Below are 25,343 nucleotides of genomic sequence, written 5' to 3'. Positions count from 1 at the left end.
TGCCGGTTGTGGGGTTCCAGAGCAGGACTGAGCAGGATCTGCTTCAACACTGCAAGCAGACTGAGGATGGAGTGTGTGAGCTGCCGAGTGTTGTGTTGGAGTAGCAGTAACAGACCTGAGAGAAGGGCTACCCGACGGTGCAGGGTAGAGACGGCTTCCGGAGCGTCTGAGCACAGCCTCCTTCAGAATCCTACATCGGGAAGCGGAGGTTTTTGACCGGGATGACGGCCGCCGATCAGGCCCGGCGGCAGACCGGCGGCCCAGTGCGGGAAATGTAGCTGGTGGAGGAGATGCAACAGTGTCGGCAGGCACTGTGCGCCGAAAGAGATCCGTATCAGGGAGACTCGAAGTCGCAGGTGCATCCGCTGGATGGACCGGAGTGTTGTCAGACAGGGCTGCATAGCAGTTGGAGAGGCTGATGTGCGGAGGAGAGGCAGCCCTGTCCGACCCTCTCTTGCAGCCACGGACCACCACTTCAGCCCAGGTTGACTGATGCTTCGGAGTCGAGCAGGAGGAAAGCCTGGGAAGGCGAGAGGGGTCCCATAGCACGGTGTCCTGGATGTTAGATGTTAGTTGCGCTAAGAGAAACAATCTGTTTGGCTTGTACTGAAGCCACATCCATAAAGCCAGTCAGCAGGGAATCTTTCTCTTTGAGTTCCTCTGAAAGTCATCGGATGTCTTCCATAAGGTCAGCAATCTTCTTGTTCGCTTTCTTAAGGAGTGAGCAGTCCTCATGGGGCAGAGTTATCTCGGCTAGCATAGTCATCGGAGCTTTGTTTGTTTTTACGGTCATCTAGTTAACCTAACCCTAACCCAAATCCATGTCGGATGACTAAAATCCTTAACCCACGTAAAACTAAAGTTAAATAAAAAGGATAAAAAGGAAAAAATGTAACGAAAAAGAGTGTTTGCAGTGATTTCCAACTTGGGTGTGAAAGACCAAGAACAAGGCTTTCAAATGAGTTATATTTAGTTTAGGTTTAGAGCTGATTAGTAGGCTAGAGTCGAAGATAGCTGCAACTCCACCTCCTCGGCCTGTGCCTCGAGGAATGTGAGTATTAATATGACTGGGAGGGGTGGATTCATTTAGGCTAACATATTCTCCATCAGCCAGGTTTCAGTAAGACAAAATAAATCAATATCATAATCTGATATTAGTTAATTTACTAGTACAGCTTTAGAAGAGAGAGATCTGATATTTAAGAGTCCACATTTAATTTTCCTATTAGTTTGCACTATTGCTCTTGTGGTTTTAATTGTTATGAGGTTTTTATGCACAGCTCCTCTTCTGTTTACCTTTGATTTAAATAATTTCAATGGTCGGGGGGCAGACACCGTCACTATAAACTGTTTTGTTCATCAAGATCTGATGTATGATTTAAATGTTCCCTTAATTATTTTGAGCAGTATATTTGGTCACAAACCAACGTATTAAACAAACCAAAATTTTGACTTAATGATGATGCTAGATGAAACATTAGGGGTTAGTGTTAATTCATCGAATAGATAGATGTTGATAGATGTTGATAGATGTTGAGATATTTCACTGGATAAGTGAAAACTTTGACCTCCTTGTTGCGCAAGAGGAACGTGAAATTGTTCCTCTGGGGACCATGAATAAAACAAATTCCAAAACAATCCATGTTCAAACTTCCCAACTTGAAGGTCTTCAAAACATTTATAGGGCTGGTCTTGCCTGTGTGGAATTTGTTATCTTGAAACAAGCATCTAGTCCCCTAATATTGAGTATTACTTGGCTTGTAACTGAATTACATCAAAAGAAACAAGAATTCCTTGAAATTAGCCTTTTTGATCTCATCCTGAACCTGCAGTGCAGAGCTTTTGTCTCACAAACATTGTCAATGCACACTTATGATGTATTCCAACAGGTGAGCTTCTCCCAGGCTTGTGTTCAGAAATACAATACAGTTCCAAGACAATAATCCAAGACAGTTGCATCATCTTTGTTCAGTTCAATTGGCTTTATTGCATGACTGCATACAAAACAATGCTGCCAAAGCATTTTAACAAACAATCAAAATAAACAAAATTAATAAGATACAATTCTAAATAATAAATGTTTTCTCCAGTTGACCTTTTTTTTTTTACAGCACTGGTGGATAGTGGAACTCTTTACATGCCTCTGAGTTCCTCCCCTTTCAGCTCTGGCAAACAATCATTGGTGGTTGCTGTTAAACACACCACTACCGGTGCACCAGCACAGGAATGTCGCCACAGACACCAGATATAAAAACTGCCATATACTGCAAGTACAGATAAATCTCCCTGGTGGTGATAGGCATTAATCAGCATTGTGTGAATGTGTTTGGCGAGGGCTTGAATGTAATGGAAGTTAAGACCTGCACTCCAGCTTTGAGACATCTACTTGGACATCCTGACTTACCTCATCAAGTTAAAATCACTGGTGGTAACCAGATTTGATTCTAGTGTAGAGTTTATCATCAGTGATTTCCAAAGAAATTTCCTTAAAAAAGATACTTGGCATTTACACTAAACAATTTCAGAGAGGCAATTCCAGGCACCTGCGATCTCACAAAATGTCACATGATCAAACATGACTACAGAAAATCTAACACGGAGGTGGACTGTTGTTGTCAGTTGGCTGCACCATGAAGGTATAATACAACATGGATCCTGCGCCGCTGGTTAGCCTTGCTTCCAATTTTGCACCGTGGCCACTCGCCACTGCAGAGAAAAAAATCCCTGCAGCCCAAAAAGCATTTTCTCCATAGAGCACCAAACGTCTGTAAAACTGTAGACAGTATGCCTCAAACTGTAAACAAGCTCAATATAAGGTTAATTATGACTCTTTATATAATGAATGTTTAATCCATGTAGGTTTAATAGTTGTAAATCTTTCCACGAGCCAGAGAAGCATTTTAAAAATCAATGTCAAGTCCCTGGGCTGTGCAGGAATTCAGTGACCAGGCCAGCTGGAGGAAAAACTACTGCATATTTTCAGTGGCGAGCAATTTTTATTGGACTGAAGCTGCACCATATTTGGGTCTGGTATCCAGGTATCTGCATTCAGCCCCATTCACAAAAAGTAGCAAAAAACATTTATTTAAATGGAAACAGAGTTGCCTTAAACACCATGTTGTGTTTACAAGGACCTGCCTTTTTAATATGGCGGGGTTTATTTACATGCCACTGCTGAACACATCTGACACCCCTACTAAACGTACCTTAATGCCTATTGCACAACATTTCAAGGGTTGCATCAAAAACAAAAAAAAGAAAAAAACTGTGGATGAAGTCATGGCTGAGAAGACGAATCAGCATGACTATTACATTTTGCAGTGTGAGCTGGAGGTGAGGTGAAATAAGGTTTTATTATATATGCAACATCTGATTGGTGATGATTGCCGGTCAGCATGCTCTCATTGGTTATTGGGGGTTTCTGCTCATTATTCCATAGCTATTCCTTTCACACTACAGAATTTCCTAAATATCAAACAAGTTTAATAATTATTTTCTATAAATCCCTAATTATCGTTGTTGCGCATATCATGTCAAATTTGCCTGGTTAGATAAATATATGGTTAGATAAATGAATGAGTGCTAGAAGCTACATACTAAAACAACCAAGGGGGTGTATTCCTCCTTAAACTGAAAAACCTCATCTTAGTTGCTGGTCTAGCGGGTTTCTGACTTACATGTTGTGCTTTGAACACTATCACATCATTGTTGACTGGTTTTTGGTTGCAGTATAACACGGAATATCACTGAATGAATTGGGGGAGCAAATTACATAATGGATTCTCACAGAAACATGTCCTTGATGAAAAATCATGTAGATTTGGGTTCAGGCACCATCTCCACAATAACAGCATGGTATCCATGTGATCTAATCTATATCTTATCACAGATTCACACATAATACCATGTTGCAGTAGAAGAAGACATCAAACCAGCAGGATGTTCAAAGTAACACCTTTACGTGACTCTTGCCACAGTAACTAATTAGATTAACTAGAAACTGTAGCATCACACCAGGCAGGCTGAAACAAACAGTCAAACAATACAACCAGAGGATCAAAGCAGGACTTGTGAAAGTAGTTGCTGGATTCCATAGAGTTAGCATTATTTGTTTTCTACACCAACTAGACTGACTGCAATTGATGAGGTCCTCAAAAAGCAGTATGAAGCTACTGTCAGAATTTACTGTCACAGCAAATTCGGATACATCACAAAGCATCCGATTAGCACACCCACCTGTTCCTTTAGACCAAATGGTACCAAGAAACCCCTGAGTAAACCGCTGCTGTGGCGTGGCATGGCAAAGGAAAGGCAAGATAACTAAATAGTAAACCACTGCTTGGTTAAAACACTCTTTTTTACTTAAACAGATTAGCCTGTCTGACTAAACTGTGAACTTCCTGTATTTTAACAGTAAACGTACCCTTATATTTAAGGGCTCAAACTGTCCCACTGGATTGTGTTAAAATCTGAAAATGCATCAAAATATACAGAAATATCATAAAACCATTATCTTACATTATTTTCAAGTGTTAAGAAATCCTTGAAGATGAGCAACTGGATCCAATTTCACGCCACATTTCACAGAAATGTTTTTTCCGAGACATCACCAAACTATCTGCTTATACTTTATTTGTCATTTTGGTGCAGAGAAAGTACACAAGCCTCTATGTACCCATATGATTCTTTAGAGGTTATCGACTGCTTCCTCTGTTTTGCCCATACAAACTATAAGTTAGGTAGGATGTACTGCTGAGTCACTGCTGCAGCTGAAGCAGACAGAAATGTATGCATGTTCACCATGTTGTCCGCATGTTGGAAAAAGCAGGTAGGCTGGCCCGAAGTGTCAGCATGCTCTTCAGGTGTTTAAGTACTTGGTAAGGAAGGAGCAGCTACGTACTTCAGCAACGTGCTATGGTTGGAGAAAATGAATATGTGGTTCATCAACATTACTATACATGTGGTTCTCCAGTTGTAGGCATGTCATTTTTCCATAACTGTTTTTATTCCATTTTAATCCATCTAATCAAAAAGAGGCTCTCTGTAGATCAAGTCCATCACAAAGCCAGAGTACATTCAGTAAGTCATACATTACTACTTTTTTTCACTGCTCCCAGATCAGCTTTTAGGAGTTTCAAAATCCCATTCAAAGAACAATGACAGCCCAAGAGAGTATTGTCCAGTCACACAAGGGACTCAAATCCTAAGGTGTGTCCTTCATATGTGGGTACATGGACTCTGGACTGGCTGGTGGAGAGCACTGCATCTCTACAGCTGTCTTGAACAGGACTGCAGCAGACTGTGCAGCAGCAGCATTCCTGGCCAGGACAGCCGTGAATGTGATGGGAGGGGCGGACAGACCAGAAGCAGTCTGGGGTCCAACATCCTCTCTGCCGAGGCTCATTGCCCCGCCACCCCCTATTTAAAGAAAAACCCTCCGGAACCCAAATCTTCTCCATGTGTTTTTTAAAGGCTTTTCCGGAGAACAGGAGGTACCAACGCGAAGTGAAGTTGAACGGGACACCGAACCAGCAGCGTGGAGGCTGTTAAGTTGATGTGTTTCTTCTTTGGCCTTGTGTTCCCACTAAATCAAGAAAATTGCTTGGTGTAGCTGTATCGGAGAGAAGGCTCGGGAGGAGGTGAAACTGCGGGACATGATGACTGAGAAAGAGACGGCGACAGAGAAGATAATAACAGGTAAAAAAGCTTATTTCTTCACCGCAACATTTCCCCCGTAGTTTTTAACAGTCATCTGTGATAGCATAGCTGTAATGCGCGCATGTACGCAGTATGTGTTCGGTGTGATCGACTGTGAGACGCCTTCACATGCACTACTGAGGTTTCTGAGGCTGCGGTCACAGTAAAGGCTGGTGTTGTTGCGCTGCGGTGCGGTTTAATGTTGAAAGTCTTTGTAACACCTCAGCTGCAGTGCAGGGAGTCTGTGTGAGCCATGGCTTTCCAAGGGCAGTCGCAGTGCAGGACCTCGCCTACTGGCCTGCACAGAGCCGAACTCTCCAGACGAACATGGCGATACTAAAAGTTTGTCACTCTGGTTCGTGTTTTCCTGGACTGTGAGTCCGAGCTCGGTGTGGCAGGTTGTTTGCAGTTGGCTGGAAACAGGCCGGCTCAGTTCTATCCTCCATAACGGTGCAGAGTTTGGTCACATGGCCCGTCCCACCGGAGCTGTGACTCACTGCAGCAAAAAAGTCTGCACCGTGTCTTCAGGTAACGCAGCGTTCGTCCGCGCCCAGGCGGTGCTGCCGCCGTCACAACAGGGTGGGCATGTCACGAGCATTTATGGCCACCGGTTTTATATTTCGACTTTGTTTTTGTCTGCCGGAGTGATAACTGACGTTATTAGTTCTTCTGTCCTAGGTACACACTGTACTGTAATGGCAGTCAGATGAACTCCATTCGATTTAATTTTTGCTCGCTTGTCTGAAAGCATAACCATAGTCATTCCTCATCATTTATGGAAGGCAACTTTGTAAATAACCACACAGTACAATTCGGAATACTCTCAATACACCAAGCAGCATTTAGTTGAACAATGTTTCAACTTTTAGGTTTCTCCATCATGATATCACGTCATTCACTGAGGGCGCCAGTGAGCAGTGTGCCCCATTCCCATAAAGCAGGAGGTCATTCAAGGCGGGGTAAAAATACTAAGAGTGATTGTTCAATCTAGAGGCACAGCACTGTTTGCCACAGTAGTACACTACTGACTGTCTGGGTCCCACAGTGAGGGCCTGAAGCCACACATTTCTTCTTTTACTGTCCCTCGCTCTTTGGGAAGTAAAGAATATCATGGTGCCACTAGTTTTTCAATTTGGTGCTGCACTTTTACAGTTCTTGTTTTCACCCAAAAGGTAGCGTGGTTATCCATTGGCTAGTGAACAGCCCATACATTCTGAGCAGATTCCAAACGCTAGCTTTTGTGAAGTTGTGTATGGGACACCGTACCTACCAGTATTCACACTCGCCAGCACATGCATGAAACTGTAATTGTGAAAATAAATAATATGCTAAAAAGTAGTTGCGTGGAGTGGACACTAATATTTTTGGTGAAAACAGGTAGATTTGCAAGAAAAGCCCTAATCTGATAAAACAACAACATTAAGACTAATGAAGTAGTGGCCCAGCATGAGGAGTGGTGGTGGGTTTATTACAGAAAAATAGTTTATCTCAATTTCTTACACATATCTCAGAATGTAATGTTCATGTAATGTGTGTGTGTGTGTGTGTGTGTGTGTCACACACCAATACATAAAGACATTACATTATATCAGACATTAATCTCCCGTATGTTGGCATCTTTTGCTCCAGCAGAAGAGCTCACCTGTGGCCCTTTTTATTGCTAAAGCTCTTATTGCCTATTAAACAAATATACCACCTGTGTTTGTCCGTATGAGGAGTCAGAGAGGACAGCATTGAATGTGGCGCTATGTTACATGTGAATACAAGAGAATATTTTATCATGAAGATTGTGCCGGATGAAGAGAGTTGTGTGTAGTGTTTTGTGATTTAGAACTGCAGTCTGTAGAAGATAGTACCTGAGGGAAGACATGGAAAGCACATGAGAAGATATGACAGGGAAGAGAAGAGAGGAGAGACCTGGAGGGGAGAGGAGAGCCGAGGAAAGAAGAGGAGGGGAGAAAAGATGACCAGAGAGGAGAACATAGGATCAGAGGAGAGAGGAGGTGTTGATGCTCCAACAGACACCTATAAACTTGAAGCTGGTGACATGATCAATCTCTGTCCTGTTGGTACAAATAAGGGAGCTCTTTGGTCTTCTTGGTGTTGAGGGCCAGGTTGTTGGCAGTGCACCACACTGCGAGGTGCTGGACCTCCATCCTGTAGACCGGCTCATCGTTGTTTTTGATGAGTCCAACCACGTTTGTTTGTATTGTCTGCAAACTTGATAACCGTATTGGAACAGTGTACAGGTGTGCAGTCGTAGGTGAAGAGGGGGTGGTGATGGCGCATAGATAAGATGCTTGTCAATTCCCACTGTGAGACATCCACCATTGACCTCTGACATGTATAGCAATTGTAAGTCACTTTGGATAAAAGCGTCAGCTAAATGAATAATTGTAATTGTAAGAGGCACACTGCCCTGTGGAATACCAGTGCTCAGGGTGAGGGTTGAGGAGGTGTGGTTGTCTAATCTAACATACTGGGGTCTGTTTGTTAGGAAGTCCAGTATCCAGCTGCAGGGGGAGGTGTGGATGCCAAGGTTGCTGAGTTTGGTGATCAGTTTGGAGGGGATAATGGTGTTTAATGCTGCAGTCTGCGTGTTCACTCCGATGCTGTGGTACGGAGTCCGCTCCCTCTGGCCACTCCAAAGGAAAGATTGCACATATCAACTCAGGATTCTGTTGTCAGTCACAAGAATTTAGTAATTTGAGTTTGTAATGTCAATGTTGTTCAGTGCTCTACACCTTCCTTTCATGTTCTTAACACTGACATTATGCATGGTAATTGTATGGTCATCCATGAGTAGATCCATGAGTAGATGTCACTCTTCTGAATCATCTCTTTGTCTTTCTAACTACAGTGAACACAGAGGCACATTGCAATATATTTACAGACAGCTGTCCAGAATGTTCAGTGAAAGGCATATATTTGCTTTAGATAATAGCCATCCAAATCAAGGCCTTGTTCCTTATTTCAAGGTCGTCTCCTTTCATCGCTGATCTCTGTACACTGTAAATGTATGTATTTGTTATTTTTGTTTTTGTAATTTATAACTGCTAAATTGAATGGTTTGATTGGATTAATTTTGTTATTTCATGTTCAGATGTAAACTTTTGATTTTGAAATTGCTTTGGCAACATTGTTTAAGTAAAACATTCATGCCAATAAAGCACACTGAACTGAACTGTAAAGCTTTGTTGAGACACTGTGGCCTGGGCCTCCGCAGATCGTGTGCTCATAGCTCGCACACACACAGGCTTTCATGCTCAGTGAAATGTTCGTTGCAGTATTCTCTGAAACACCAGGGGGCATTTAAGCAAAACATTCTGTAAAGAAGCAAGAAGTCAACGAATGTTACCAGAAGAATGCCATAAACCAAACATGGCTATGCTAGCTGCCCTAAAGCTTCTAAATGCTGAGGAAGAAGTCATCTGTTTATGGCTATTATAAAGAGAAAAGCAATAGAAGAGGAGACGCTGTCTTGTGAGCTTGCTATCAACGAAGAAATGTACTACAATGACGTATGTCTGTGTCCTGTTTTAATACCATTTCTGCAGCTGCATCACATCAAGAGAGCAAATTATCACAGTATGAAGAATATGTGCCACGTGCAGATATACAATGAGGAAAATAAGTATTTGAACACCCTGCTATTTTGCAAGTTCTCCCACTTAGAAATCATGGAGGGGTCTGAAATTGTCATCTAGGTGCATGTCCACTGTGAGAGACATAATCTAAAAACAAAAATCCAGAAATCACAATGTATGATTTTTTAACTATTTATTTGTATGATACAGCTGCAAACAGCTCCGATTGATGAAGTTGCATTGTGTTGCAGCACATTTTGGACCTGCTTCACCTTATGACCCTGTGTTTTATTTACCAGAGCCATCTATGTTGCGACCCCCACTTTTCAAGATAATATTAGGGAAGAAACACTTAATTTTTATGTCATGTCAGATAAGAGCCATTAATGATTTGGAGATGGAGCAGAATAGACTGGATTCTTCCTGTCTGATTGCCTGAGAATACTGTAACTGGTGTAGCGGAAAAGTTAAAATAGGGTTAGGGTTAAATGTAAAAGTCCTGAATAGAGGGCAGGTTGGCACCGATGATCTTTTCTGCAGTCCTGACTGTCCGTTGTAGTCTGTCCTTATCCTTTTTGGTGGCAGATCCAAACCAGACAGTGATGGAGGTGCAGAGCACAGACTGGATGATGGCTGTGTAGAAGTGGATCAGCAGCTCCTTAGGCAGGTTGAGCTTCCTGAGCTGGCGCAGGAAGTACATCCTCTGCTGGACCTTCTTGATGATGGTGTCCGTGTTGGGCTCCCACTTCAGATCCTGGGAAATAGTGTCCCAGAAACCTGAAGGATTCCACAGCAGACACCAATACGGATATAGTGGTGATGAAATGATATGATGGGCTCTCAGCTAGCTAACATCACATAGCTCATTTTAAGTAAAAGAAATGCTAATTACGAAACTCTGAAGGTAGGAAAGTTAAATATATTAAATAAGGTAGATAGCTAACTACTGACATTAACTTACAGTGTCTCCACCAGCGTGTGGTGGACTGGACTGGAGCAGCTGCCGCTGCGAGTGATGTGGGCAGACAAGACATTCAGCTAACGTCAAAGTTAGGAAATGGTATGGTCCATTTTAGGGGTGTCTGAAATAGTATTTCATGTTTCTTGAATATAAGGCATGAATATGATAATACATTGTAATATTTACAATGATAGGTAAGAAAGACCCCCCTGAACTGTGATTTGTTTCTCTTCTTCTCTTCAATTAGGGGGGTCTGACCCGCCTAATTAAGGCTTGGACCCCCCTAATTGATGTCTTAATGCTCACAAAAACAGCGATTATGTTTTTGCAAAGAGCTTTCACTTGATGCATCACAATAATGTAGAATTTTGGAGGAAACGATGGATGTTTGTTTTAAAATTTAATGTCATGAAGTTGAACTTGCATCAGTCAAACTCTGACTCTGTTTAGTGTGTTGGATAGAAAACCGAAAGGGACTTCATTTACATAACTGTGTTGTTGACGTGTTTGTGCATTGGGTGGGGGAGGGTGTCAGACAGGGGTTTAGTTGGTGGGTGGTGGGGTGTCGAGCGGATTTAACACTCCTGCCATTAACTTCTCTAACAGGGTTTTTCCTGGCTCAGAATGGGCCTTTGGGGGGTGACTTCGTGCGACAGTAAGCATGATCAGTGTGCGTACAGTAAAGGTAATGAGTTACCTTATGACCCACATTTTCTTGTTATTTCTGACCATTTGATAAACAAAATAAATCCTCAGCCTGAATGAGTAAAGGTATAAAAGTAAAGTAATGTTAGTATAATAATATATTTACAGGTTACACTTGATTTGGATAATCTGCCTACAGAAAGTTTATTAGTTGAGACTCGGCTTTTTAAAAAAATAAAATCTTTCTCTGATATTAGCCTACACCACTGTGGTTAAGGTTTGATTAGTGCTAATGTTTGTGTATTCATTATAATTTCACATAATGGTTACTATAGCTTACTATTAGTAGCCTAATATTAATTCCAGTTGGACAAAACAGCAGTTACATTTTGTGGGTTGTTTTCAGTTAAGTTATTGTGCAAGAAAAATGATCTACAAGGTGGTCAGTGTCTCATTTGTTTATGCAAAGTACTGACTTGTCCGTAATAAAAACCATGCATACAGAACAACGAGTTCAGCATTTCTAAAGTTTTATTTCTGTAATGCCTCAGCATGAACAGCACCCGGGGTGAGTTCAATCTCAAAACGTTTAGCAGCAGTTTGCGTTTTCTGATTGAACGACATCTTTCCATGCAACGTTGTGCAACGTTCCGCAACGGGCTTCGAGGTATGTTTTTCTTCTGTTTGGTGGGCCGGTCACTGGTGTTATCAGCTGTGTTAAAAAGGCAGGAAAACAGGGGCTCAGGAGGTAGAGCAGGTTGGCCGTTAATCGGAAGGTCGGCGGTTCAATCCCTGGCTCCCCCCTGGTTGCATGTTGAAGTGTCCTGGGGCAAGATACTGAATCCCGAATTGCCCCTGGCGGCTATTCCGCCAGTGTATGAATGTGTATGACTGGTGAAAAAGCGCTGTGAGTGGTCGAAAAGACTAGAAAGGCGCTATACAAATACGGAGCATTTACAAAAGCAGCAGGGTGTTCAAGGCACCACTGTTTCCGTTGGAAAAAACATTTTGCTACGTTTTGTTGGTGCTGAACTCGCCCCAGGTGAGCGTCACAGAAAACCTGATATGGAGTGGGCAGAGAAGAGGACCGGGGCCGGTACGCCAAAGAGTAAAATGTAAAAGTGACAGTACCACTTTATACCAGCACACTTCAAGCATAAACGGCTTTTATATTGTGAGAAATAACAGGAAGTCATCGCTCTCAGTAGTGCGAGCTTTGTAGCGGAGCGTTCAGGTGCATTCAAACCAACGCAGCAACTGATTTATAAATTCATCGCCAGCTGCATGTGTAAAAAAACAAACAAAAAATAACGGTGCTGTGGATGAGAAGACAGGTGACTGCTGGAAGTCAAGACGTCGTATTTAAGTTTATGTTGTGCTTGCCCAAAAGCTGTTTGATTAATGGCTATTAAAACACATTAGGAGAATATTTGAAATGCTTTTTCAATTCTGATCATTTTGGTGCTGGAGATTTTCCTTTCGCGCTCGCTAAAACCTCTTTGGGGGGCGCTCAAAAATTATCTATGCAGGTAAAACCCTGTCTAAGACTAGGTCCACTCACAAACCCTGTGTAACATGGTGCAGTCTGAAATCTAGGCAGTTTGTACTGGATTTCAAATGAAACAATGACTAAAGGCTCGTGCAGACTACATGACTTTTGGCCCGATCGCTGTGCTATTCTGACTACACAACTTGCCGTCTTGTGACGGGAGTCTTGAAGTCGTTGTGGCGTTCACACTATGTGACTGATCGGTGACAGGGGGTCACACAGTACACCAGCTGACAAGGACTCTGTCACCCGATGCTGGTCTCCAAACCACGTTTCGTCAAGAAAACATACGTGAAATGTGAAACAGGAAATGACATGAACCTACACATGAAACAGCAGTTGTTTGTTATTATAAAGATGGCAATTATAAATACAAAGAATCTGGGTGAAAGAATGGATTAGCACACGCTGGTAGCAGGGATTGTCTGAGCTACAGAGAGATGGATGTGAGTAAAAGTGTCTCTCATTGGCTGGTTGTTGATGTTAAGTCAGCCGACTCCTCCAGATATTTGACATGACGTCTGCGATGTGTCAGTGGCTCCTTGACGCGTCAGCAATGCGTCAGAAGCCATTTTGATGAGTCATTGAGTAATTCAAACATAATGCCTGGTGGCCGCCGATTGATCACTGATTTACCCCTGATCACAGCCCGAAGGTTGCCGAGCTCACCACTGGCAAATCGGGCTTAAAATCGTGTAGTGTGAACTAGGCTTAAGGCGTGTCAATGTTGACTTTTAGGACTTATTTGGAGGGTGTTAATTAGAGCCCAACCGATATGGTTTTTTGGGGGCCGATGCCGATATTAAATGCTGATTTATGAGCCGATATTTTGATTTTAAGAATGATTTAGATAGTAGACCCCTTTACTGTATAAACTACGCTTAGAAAAGGTCGATATTGAAAGCTGGTGTGTATGTGGGCTGTAAAACCTTTTGTAAAATCGTTTACAGTCTCAAAAAGTGAACATGTAAACAATTGCACGTCAACAAATATTTGCTACTGGAAGGTGCAACTTTTTCAGCCGTCTGTAAACAGAGAAAGTAATAGAGAATAAGCATGTGTATTTCACTTTACACATAATCTGCCATAATTTCAATTTAGCACATTCACATCTAGCTCATCCCTTTACCATCACTCTATAATACAGTGAGCTGCTGTTGAATGCATCTAATACTACAGGAATGTCTACAACGAGGACCTGCAACTTTGAGATTTCATTTAACTAATGTTATAACTATAACCAGCGCCGCTCTGACTACAGCGTTTCACATCTACAACGTCACAAAAAGAGGAGCTACAGGAAGCCGTGTAAGATTCTTGTTCAGCTCAAGTTTATTTACATTTCCGCTCTGGTTTAATCATTTCAGACACGCAGATATATTTAGAATACACCAGAAACTATAGTTTAACGGCTCATTACGATGTTAGTGCTCCTCCACTGATAAACACGGCATTAGCTTTGTGGCTAATTTAACAACGGGCAGTGTTAGCTACTGTAACGTTACATTATTATTATTTAGAAGTGATGAACTAGGGACAAATGTGGACCATTCGCTAGAACTGCCACACTGTCCAGCAGCGTAACTTTCAACACCCAACTACCGTAACATTAAACTGCTGTGAGAAGGCAGTGAAAAACGGGAGGATTAGCAAGCCATGAATGTTTTCAGGAGAGGAGAAGTGACTGGGTCTGTTTTTATTATAATTATTAAAGTCATGTAATTAACTTGACAAAAGACCGACTCACCGCTCACACAGCCCTCTGCATGTTTCTATAAGCTCTGGTAAACTCCGGTCAGCTGATTGTTTTCTTCTGTGGTTTTTGTGGTGAGGCAGTGTAGTTAACAGGGGAGCTGCAGCTGGTTGCCCTCTGGTGGCGCAAACTATGCAACACCCATGACATGAGTGAAGGATCTGACTCTAGGTTTCTTTTTTAATAGTCATATATCTGCTGTTATAAATGGCCGATGCCAATAAAATGCAATTAGCTCATATCTAGTGTTAATGTCTACATCTGATGTGACTACAGAGGCAAATGACGAAAAACACATCACAGCTTGACACTGTATATAGGATTTAATGCAACTGCCTACAATATGTTATCAAGTTTAAGCAGCATTGGTCATTCTTTTTTAGGTGTGGAAAGTATTTGTACACTAGTAAAATTCATGTTGAATTTCCTGTTGCTTTGGCTAATTTCCTGCCGATGGTCTAATTGAATAAGGAGGTATGGATTGAAATGTAAATTGACTGGTTATTCTCTAGTTCAGCTCGGTCTTCATCAGAACAACCTGTACCTTGTGGTGCGTTCCATTTGACATGAGAAGTCAGAATTTCCGAGTTTAAAGGTCAAAATTTCAAAGGGAACACCCCCTTAAGTCGGAATCCCGACTTCAGAAGTCGGGAGAATTGCATTACCCCGACTTGTTCTGTATGCATGGCTGTCGGGGTATCAGTAGTTAGTGAAAGCTCTAGTTTAGTTTATTAGCACTTCTGTGTACTTGTGTCTGTGTTTATGTGCTGAATTTCACCAGCAGCTACTACAACAGCTTCCATCAATTGTGGGGAAAGTTGAAAATGAACACAATAGGGTTTGAAAATGAACTTGTAAACACATTTTAAATGTTTCTTAAGACGCCACATTTTCATCTGTTAAGACACAATAACTTCATGTTACATAGACTTATTGGGGGCTTTTTTGTGGTACTTGCTCACCCACAATGCAGTATGTCTGGAAAAAATGTAATGAGCTATGAGAAGCTTTTTGGTAACGGGAAAATTTCAGCTTAACCTTACAAATCCATCCATCCATCATCTCTACCCTCTACCCTTAGAGGGTCACAGGGGGGCTTGAGCCTATCCTAGCTGACACTGGATAGGTTGCCAGTCAATCACAGGGCTTTCACCAAGACAACCATTCATTCTAACAGTCACAGTTTAGAGTTGTCAAATAACCTAATCTAACTGTCTTTGGACTGTGGGAGGAAGCTGGAGAGCATGGAGAACAACCATGCAGGGAGGAGAGAACATACAAGCCCCACATAGAACCCTGTTGCTTTGGGGGTACAGTTCTAACCACTTCACTACCTCTTACAAATACATATTTACATTTCCTTTTTTGCACCACCACAACACCACTTGTGCATTTATATAAAATACAATATGACATGACTGACCTAATTATACCCCAGCTGTCCAAAACTAACAAGATGAAATAATTATCCCACTGCAAAAGTGGTATGTCATGGTTCAGAATGTTGTAGTGAAAATGGGAACCGGAGGCCATTTTCAGCATTGTGCTATGTCTGACATGAGCTGTGTAGAGGAAGAGGTGGTGATCTGTGGAGGAGTGGGAGTTACAGGATGGGGGAGGTGCTACCCAGGCCATCAGATAGGCACTGGTGAAGAGCGAGGAAGGGGGAGACAGCACTCATTTGGAAAATAAAAACACTGTTAGGAAGTCTGTACTGGGACACATTTCTAAATATTGTTTCTGCAGATATTGAAGACAAGTCTTTGTTTCTGTTGATGCATGCCACTTTTTGAACACTTTCTGTCTACAAACTGTACACATTTTGATCTTAAAGTAAGTATTAAGAGTTCAAATGCATTATGCCAGTCCTCAGTGAGATGGTAATTGGTTTCATATGTCACTGTGGCATGTCAAGAATGTAAATCACCACGGTGTTTGCTTTTTAGTCAAAACAAAAGTGGTGCATTACCTTTGCTGCTGCTGAGAAGCTTGTCCACATACCAGTGCTATATATTCTATGTTTCTAAGAGGTCTTTTTGTCTCCCTCCAGGACTGGAAACAATTGTGTAAATTCAATTTTACTCAACGTTTTTATGAATGGCCATTTCATATGCATTGTTCTGTTAAATGTGAAACGTGTTGAGTTCTTAAAGGCCCATTCTTGACCTCAGTAGTGCATTTGAGTATGTGCTCTTCAGGGACAACAATTTAGAATATGATGTCTTTATACTATGGGATGAAGCACCCAGAAATCCATGTACATGGAGAACATGCAGACTGCAATAGCAAGAGGATCAATTCCATTCTTCAGCTTGTCTGACGCTTGCAGTTTCTGTTCTATAGAGAAACTGAAACAGAAACAAATTTTCACTTGTCACTTGGATTTGAGGAACATTCTCCCTGTTTGTGGTGGGTTTAACTACAGTTCTATTGTACTGTCAGTACATTACTAACTACAAAAGCTGTAGTCGATACACTGGAAATACACAGGAAAGCAGCAGCCTCCTCATTAGTGAATATGAAGTTGACACAAGTTGACTTTCAGTTAAATGCAAGTCAACTTGTGTGTCTGTAAAATGTGACGCTGCACTGCAAACTGTTAAATAATTCATTCATATTCATTTAAAATTGCACACAACCCAAGAAAAGCTTGGCTGCATGTGTGTTGTCAAAGATTCCTACAGTTAATGATGTGTTGACATGGATATCAACACAATAGTGATCTATTTTTGTCTAATCTGGGTTAAGAGAATTGTCTAATCAGGGACTGTTTTTGTGGAACCTTTTGTTATTATCCTTTTTTCCATTACAGACTGGGCAGGAAGGAAAGCCATTGTTCAGCAGAGAGTTTCCTCAGTTTGACCAAAACGCTTTGCTCTCCCCTGGCACTTGCTCCGTCTTTCTGTCATACATTTCTGTTCATTGTTTTATATAAAAGCCTTTGCTTTTTTGTTGTGGTGAAGCAAATGTGAAAGTAGTTGGTATAAGGAAATGAATGATTTAAAAGTACAGTAGGCAATCTAAATCAAACTATTGGTCTGTCTGAGCAAGTTGGCTGATAAAGAAGGAGCTCTTGTCAAAGAATCAAAATATCAGAAGATATCAGATACAAGGGAATTATTTTTCCTTTCATGTCACAAATTAATGATCTTGCTTGCTTTAGTACAGGGTTTGGCATATAAGTCTGGCATCGGGCCAAATTTTTTTCAGGCTGTTACATGGTGGGCCAGAACAAAGTCTAATTATTTCAAATCCTTATATACTTGTGCATGTCTATAAAGATTCTCAGTCATCCAGGTCATAGTTATCCAACGAAGGTTAAAGTCAAGGGGCAACTGGACTTGGTTGAAGATACTGGAAGACGTATCGTCCCTCTTCCAAAGGACTTCTTCAGTTCTGACTGACTGGCAGGGAAACTCAGCTATTTAACCTCAGTGGGGTCGTTATCCCGGGTCATCGATACCGCTGGTTCGTTAGTTTTCCTGGTTGCTGTGACGACAGTCGTTACAGTCGTAACGGAATGCACAGACCTGTATATTGGGGAGACTAAACAACCACTACACAAACGCATGGCTCAACACAGAAGGGCCAACTCCTCAGGTCAAGACTCTGCAGTCTACTTACATCTGAAGGACAGAGGACACTCGTTTGAGGACCACCAGGTGCACATTTTAGACAGAGAAGATGGATGGTTTGAAAGAGGTGTCAAGGAAGCATCTACACCAGGGTGGAGAAGCCGTCATTGAACAGGGGAGGGGGTCTACGCCACCACTTATCCCCCAGTTGAAACTCAACAAACGTAACCTATTGACCTCAGGTGAAGATACCAACGATGGTCGTTCAGTCTTGGCCACAGGTAGTCTTAACGACTGTAACGACTGTCGTCACAGCAACAAGGAACACTAACGAACCAGCGGTATCGATGACCCGGGCCAACGACCCCACTGAGGTTAAATAGCTGAGTTTCCATGCCAGTCAGTCAGAACTGAAGAAGTCCTTTGGATGAGGGACGAAACGTCTTCCAGTATCTTCAACCAAGTCCAGTTGCCCTTGACTTTAACTTTCGTTGGATATACTTGTGCATGTTTAGCTCAATCGGTACTGTGTGGAACTCCTTTTTAGGAAGGTTGTAAGATCGATTCCAACTAACCGCGGGTATTTTTTTTTCTCCCTTGTTAAACAAATTGATTATAAAGACACTTTTGCACATGCTCACAATAAAGCAAGTGTGTGTGCACGACCTGGCGTTTGATCCGCATTCATAAACCTTTGGATGCAATCACACGTTTACTGACTGCTTTTTCAGAGGTGTGTCAAGCAAGCCAGAGACTCTTCTGAATGTCCTTCAGAACTCTTCAAAGTAAAAATTCTCATGAAGTCTACTAGATCAGAGAAACTAGCTCGACGTCCATGTTGTTCCTGAAGCTGACACACCCTATTCCTCCACTTATCTCTGAGCTTGTAAGACAATTTCAAAAGAATGGTCTTCATACTGGAAGCAACATTCATCTCCTCCATATAGGTGAGCTGTTCCATTACATTGCAACAATCTCTAAGGAATAATGAAAATGCTTGATCGCTGACCAGGCAAATGCTTTGTCCATGTATGCTGTGGCAATCTTATGTTCATTACCAAAATGTTCTTTAAGTAGATCTCTAGCTCTTTTATAGCCTTGAGCTAGAGGCAGCTGTTGGCAGCTGTGGACTAAATCTTTTGGATGCCCTCTGGTGTATTGCTCAAGGAAATGCAGGCAGTCACTGGAGTTATCCGTCTTTCTTTCCACTCCTCTCTCAAATGCCCTGATGAAAACTCCATATTGCAATGGATCACCATCATAAACAGGAATGTCTCTTGGTGATGAAGTAGAAAAGAGATTTTGTTGGGCGAGAAGAGCTGTGATGTCATTTTGCTCTGAATTATGTGATGGATATTAACTTGATTACCATCATTAAATACAGGTTGTTGTGTTAGATGAGTCATATCCTGAGCTGTAACAGATGGTCCATCAGTTCTTTCCTTTGGTTGAACAACCTGTTGCTGGGAAGAAGATTCAGTTCCCATCCACACATTGCATCTTTGTTGCACTTGATTGGGTAAGGTGTATCCATGTGGATTTAATTTGACTGACATTTTATTTTGAGCAGTTCCTTTTCTCAAATATGAGTTTATCCCATCAGATACTCTTTAGCTGTTTCTTGATCCCATTGATTCATCGATTTTTGCATTGGTTGCTGCCAGTTCAGTCTCTAGTTCCAGTTGTTCTCTCTTCCTTTTCAGTTGTTCTTCCTGTGCCTCAAGGCTTTTTCTGCAGGGCGGCAACCCGTTCCATGAGAGCAGCCTTTTTTGCCTGAGCTTTAATGCGAGCAGCAACTTGATTTGTGGTTTGATTTAGGTTTTGATACATTAGAAACCCTCCATCCGGTCCAATGTCATCTGTGTACACTTTCTGCAATGGTGTATTTTATGCCATCCAACCTCTGAAAACCACCCAATTACATCCTGTATAAAACCATCAAAACCAGTGATTTTGCGTTTCAAGTTCATTTTCAGGCAGCGGTAAATTCACCAATGACTCATGATTTCCTTTGGCTTCATCACAGATGTTGATTAATTTAATCATTTGACTTCATGAGCTCTTTCAGCAATTCCATTGACTTCTTAGCTTGTTTGCATTTCAAGTTTCTTGTTTTCTGACTGTTTTCAATGAACATTTCCAAACCTTTAGCAGTGTGTTTAATAACCCTTTTTTCTTTTTCAGAATCCTGTGCAACATCGCCATCTTGTGATCGAACATCAGACTTGACAATAGACATATTTATTTCACTTTTAGCGTGATCCAGTAAACCACACGCCCATGGCAGAATGTTTCAAACAGCAGCTCCTGCTGCTATAGCTAACATCACAAAAACAGCATATGTCTGTGGGCAAGTCATTTAACGTTACCTGACTGACACACACATCATGGCTGGAACTGCTGGATAGTGCAGTGTGGCTCATCCATTATTTTTAATGCAATTTCTTCTCTGCAACACTGGCATGTACGAAAGAACGGACCACAGTCAAGTTAGTTTCAATTTGGATATTTGTTTTTCGTTGGACATTCAATAGATAGCTTTACGTTGAAATTCAACTAACTTTACCGCGGTGCATGTTATGGTGCAATTTGCGACACAATGATATAAACGATAGAGCATAACTGTAAACGATAGACATTTTTCTATTGTCAAGCCCTACTTCCATAGTAAAAACAAAAAATGATTTTACTACATTAAATGGAAGTTCCATTTCCAAGCATGTGAGCGGAGTGGAGGGGTGAAAGCTCTACAAGCTGCTGCGCTCAATATCACTCTAGGATTTTACTCCACTCCACACAATAAACTGTTTATGTATTTGAATTTTACCTTAAACCCTAGCCTGGCATTGAAAAGATCCAAGCAGAGGGGCGTGGCTTGACCACAATGGAGTAAGCTGTGTTTGATATGTGCTCCCGTTAAGCCTCTATTTCAACCGTAAAACATAAGATATAATACTTCTCATACAACAGTAAACTATTACTAAACTCCATCGGATAGTGGAACGAATCCACGGCGATGCCCTGATGGAGACGAGGCTGAAGAAATTTAAGTATACTGGATCTAGGAAATCCTTCTTTCTTTGAAAGCGGACATCTCAGCGGTGATAAAGTCAGAGCTGAAAAATGCCCTCGCTGATGACTTCGAAATGCTCATGAATGAGCTGAAGGCGCTGAAAACGGAGATAATAAACAATACCGCGGCGCTGAAGTCTGACACATCGACCAGGTGAAAGTTAACATCAAGGAGGTAGAGGGGGGACTATTTGCATGGTCAGATGAAGTGGCTACTTTACAAAAAACTGTGAGTGAGATGAAGGCAGAAATGGCAGAACTGAAAACGAAGTGTGAGGATATGGAAGGGCGGATGAGGAGATGCAACATAAGAATCATTGGAGTTCCCGAGCCAGAGCCGTTGATCGATCGCTTGCACTGGAGCCTAGGGCCGAAGAAGCCGGGCGGAAAATCTCGCGCAATCGTTGCTAAGCTTCATTATTACCAAGATTGTGCTCAGATACTACGACGTACTCGGGGTTCCGCTCCGTTTCAACGGGGAACCAATCACCATCTTCCCGGAATACACGGCAACTGTGGCTTAAACTCGGGCTGCATTCACAGAGGTGAGGAAGCTGCCTCGCGACCGAGAGGGAGTCTGGTACGGGATCTTGTTTCCAGCACGTTTTCGGGTCATGTACAGAGTGGAGTTAGACAGACTGCATAGCCATTCCCCATCAGCAGATGTAATTAAGAAACGCTTGTCATTACAGACAGTTTGATCTCCTGTCCACCCGACATGCTGAATACCTTATTTCCAAATCTAGACATGGTTATTATGAACATGGGGAAAAGTCCGGCCGAGCACTTGCTCACCAACTGCGCCAATGAACTGCTAATCAAACCATCCCTGAAATTAACGATGAATGTGGGTTAAAATGCACTGACAACGAGTAAACCAATTCCTGTTTCAGGAAATTCTACCAGTTATTACAGGTTCTGGTCATATAATTAGAATATCATCAAAAAGTTGATTTATTTCAGTAATTCCATTCAAAAAGTGAAACTTTTATAATGTATACATTCATTCCACACAGACGGATATATTTCAAGTGTTCATTCCTTTTAATTTTGATGATTATAACTGACAACTAATGAAAACCCCAAAATCAGTATCTCAGAAAATTAGAATATTGTGAAAAGGTTCAATATTGAAGACAACTGGTGCCACACTCTAATCAGCTAATTAACTCAAAACACCTGCAAAGGCCTTTAAATGGTTAGTTCTGTAGGCTACACAATCATGGGGAAGACTGCTGACTTGACAGCTGTCCAAAAGACGACCATTGACACCTTGCACAAGGAGGGCAAGACACAAAAGGTCATTGCTAAAGAGGCTGGCTGTTCACAGAGCTCTGTGTCCAAGCACATTAATAGAGAGGCGAAGGGAAGGAAAAGATGTGGTAGAAAAAAGTGTACAAGCAATAGGGATAACCGCACCCTGGAGAGGATTGTGAAACAAAACCCATTCAAAAATATGGGGGAGATTCACAAAGAGTGGACTGCAGCTGGAGTCAGTGCTTCAAGAACCACCACGCACAGACGTATGCAGGACATGGGTTTCAGCTGTCGCATTCCTTGTGTCAAGCCACTCTTGAACAAGACACAGCGTCAGAAGCGTCTCGCCTGGGCTAAAGACAAAAAGGACTGGACTGCTGCTGAGTGGTCCAAAGTTATGTTCTCTGATGAAAGTAAATTTTGCATTTCCTTTGGAAATCAAGGTCCCAGAGTCTGGAGGAAGAGAGGAGAGGCACAGAATCCACGCTGCTTGAAGTCCAGTGTAAAGTTTCCACAGTCAGTGATGGTTTGGGGTGCCATGTCATCTGCTGGTGTTGGTCCACTGTGTTTTCTGAGGTCCAAGATCAACGCAGAAGTCTACCAGGAAGTTTTATGCTTCCTGCTGCTGACCAACTTTATGGAGATGCAGATTTCATTTTCCAACAGGACTTGGCACCTGCACACAGTGCCAAAGCTACCAGTACCTGGTTTAAGGACCATGGTATCCCTGTTCTTAATTGGCCAGCAAACTCGACTGACCTGAACCCTATAGAAAATCTATGGGGTATTGTGAAGAGGAAGATGCGATATGCCAGACCCAACAATGTAGAAGAGCTGAAGGCCACTATCAGAGCAACCTGGGCTCTCATAACCCCTGAGCAGTGCCACAGACTGATGGACTCCATGCCACGCCGCATTGCTGCAGTAATTCAGGCAAAAGGAGCCCCAACTAAGTCTTGAGTGCTGTACATGCTCATACTTTTCATGTTCATACTTTTCAGTTGGCCAACATTTCTAAAAATCCATTTTTTGTATTGGTCTTAAATAATATTCTAATTTTCGGAGATACTGAATTCACTTGTTACACCATTGATAAAGAATCATATGTTTGTCCCATCAAAGATGGATGAAGCTTTTAAGATTTGGGCAAGAAATGGTATAGATACACTGTCTGACCTCTACATTGATAATAGGTTTGCCACTTTTATACAATTGCAACAGAAAAATGGTCTTCATAAATCACATTTCTTCAGGTATTTACAGCTTAGAGGTTTTGTGGCTTCTAACTCTGACTGTTTCCTGTTGAGTCATTCTTTATCTCTGCTTGAAACAATTTTAAAATGTAAAGTTAACATAAAACAAGTAATAGGCAGAATTTGCACACTCCTTAATACACATAACATGAATAGTCTCGATAGCCTTAGAGTCAAACGGGAAACAGACCTAGATGAAACGATTCCAGAAGAAATATGGCAAAAAATTATACAGCGCATCTACTCTTCCTCTATATGCCTTAGACACACGGTGGTTCAGTTTAAAATAGTGTACCGTCTTCATTGGACCAAGGATAGATTGTCCAAGATTAAGATGGGTATTGACCCTACGTGTGATTGGTGCAGGCAGGCTCCTGCCACACTGCTACACAGTTTTTGGCAGTCCATCTTTGAGACATTCTCTGGTATATGTGGAAGAACAATACACCCATCTATTCTGATTTCATTGTTTGTTTGGTGTGGCTCCGCTGGATGCCACCTTTTCTGGGTGCCCCCTGAACATAATGGCCTTCTGCTCTTTTGTTGGCTAGGAGGCCTATTCTGTTTAAATGGAAAGATGTTTTCCCCTGAACATATGACCAATGAATTAGGGAGGTCATGAGTTATGATCACCTGGAAAAAATTAGATACACTGTAAGGGGGTCCACTAGGAAATTTTATGTCATTTGGCAGCCATTTATGTCCTTTGTGGAAGGCACGGCAGCTACTAACATATCTATGTAACCCAATTGTGTGTGCACACCTATTTTTATTTGTTTGTTTGTTTGTTTTTTAAATTATTTATTGATGCTGTCTTTTTCTTTTATTTACCTAGATATCTTTAATTATATATGTATGAATCTTGTGGGTGGGGGGTATTGGGGAGTTGGTTGGTTTGTTTGTCTGACAGGAACTAGTTTTGACTATTTCATGTGTGAATTTTATTTCTTTTGTTTGTTATATTTGAAAATAAAAGAGACCTTGATCAAAATGATCCAAGCAGCCAAAACCATGTTTGAGCGATACTGGAGCAAAATTGGAGCAGCACAGAAGGCTATGCTTCAACATTGTGACCCCACTGGAGAACCTGGGACCTAACAGGATCAGGCCCAAACAACAGTTAGGAAGTCCAGTTTCTGGGTTGGGGTGAAAGCCCTGAGCAACGGACAACAGTCTCAAAGTAAAAGGCACAGGAATGCAGCTTGTTTTGAAGTGAAAAAAGCTAAGTCTACCTAATGAGTCCAGATAAATGGGATGGTGTCATGGCCCTTAGGCCGTGTGTGTCTGCCCAGGGGTACTGCTGCTCGTCTGTCCTCTGCAGGTCCAGCCCTCCCCACCCCTCTGATGTTGCAGCCAGGAGGCTAGGGTGCACACCTGTCCCCAGTTTGCAATCAGCGGGAGCGCAGGAGCCGGTATAAGGAGCAGAGAGCAGGCAGACTGGGTGTGGAGAGTGTGGAGTGCAGATGGCATGGAGAGCTGGGTGACACTGCAGTGTGGCGTGTAACAAGTCTGAACCTTGTGGTGGGGTTCACTCCCTCAGTGGAGGGAGGGTGGTATTCATTGTTGTATTTTATTTTATTTTATTTTCTCCTTTGTGGCATTTGTTTTCCTGTGAGCTGCCCTTCTAGTTGGCAGTTTGCTGACGTGTTGTCCCAACAGTATCCTGGACTGGGCGCTTCCTCGTTTTTGGGAAGTTGTTTTTTGTAGACCCTCCCTGAGGGTACCTTAGCACTTTCCTTTATGGTAAATAAAACGCCAAACGTACTGTAAAATCTGTCTCCTGGCTTCCTTCAACCTGGAATGATGTTATTATTGTCACTAACCACCTCCTCCCCTGGATTTTCCACTGGAGGTTCGTAACAGATGGGCAGGGAGGTAATTTGGGTGAGGCGTCCGCCACTCTGCTGTAATCACGGATGAACCGTCTGTAGAAATTGGCAAACTTCTAAGAACCGCTTTGTTTCCATGATGTGGGTGTAGGCCACTCCACTACA

At 42.1% G+C, this 25,343-nt stretch overlaps 1 protein-coding gene across 6 annotated transcripts in view; it reads left to right on the top strand.

The window, feature by feature from the left end:
• The first annotated feature begins 5,196 nt into the window (after nt 1-5,196).
• Nucleotides 5,197-25,343, top strand: part of hspa12a (heat shock protein 12A) — an 80,374-nt gene continuing 60,227 nt past the window's right edge. For all 6 annotated transcript variants that reach the window (XM_038737248.1, XM_038737246.1, XM_038737250.1 and 3 more), the window contains exon 1: nt 5,197-5,697. In XM_038737248.1, the coding sequence (XP_038593176.1) occupies nt 5,655-5,697 (43 nt within the window). In that variant the 5' untranslated portion in view covers nt 5,197-5,654. The remainder of the gene's footprint in view (nt 5,698-25,343) is intronic.

This window comes from Micropterus salmoides, unplaced genomic scaffold, assembly GCF_014851395.1.
Source record: "Micropterus salmoides isolate LMB-PRFRI ecotype aquatic unplaced genomic scaffold, ASM1485139v1 Ms_hic_scaffold_22, whole genome shotgun sequence".
Lineage (NCBI taxonomy): Eukaryota > Metazoa > Chordata > Actinopteri > Centrarchiformes > Centrarchidae > Micropterus > Micropterus salmoides.
The sequence above is the reverse complement of the archived record's forward strand: the minus strand, read 5'-3'. Positions and strand labels throughout refer to the sequence as shown.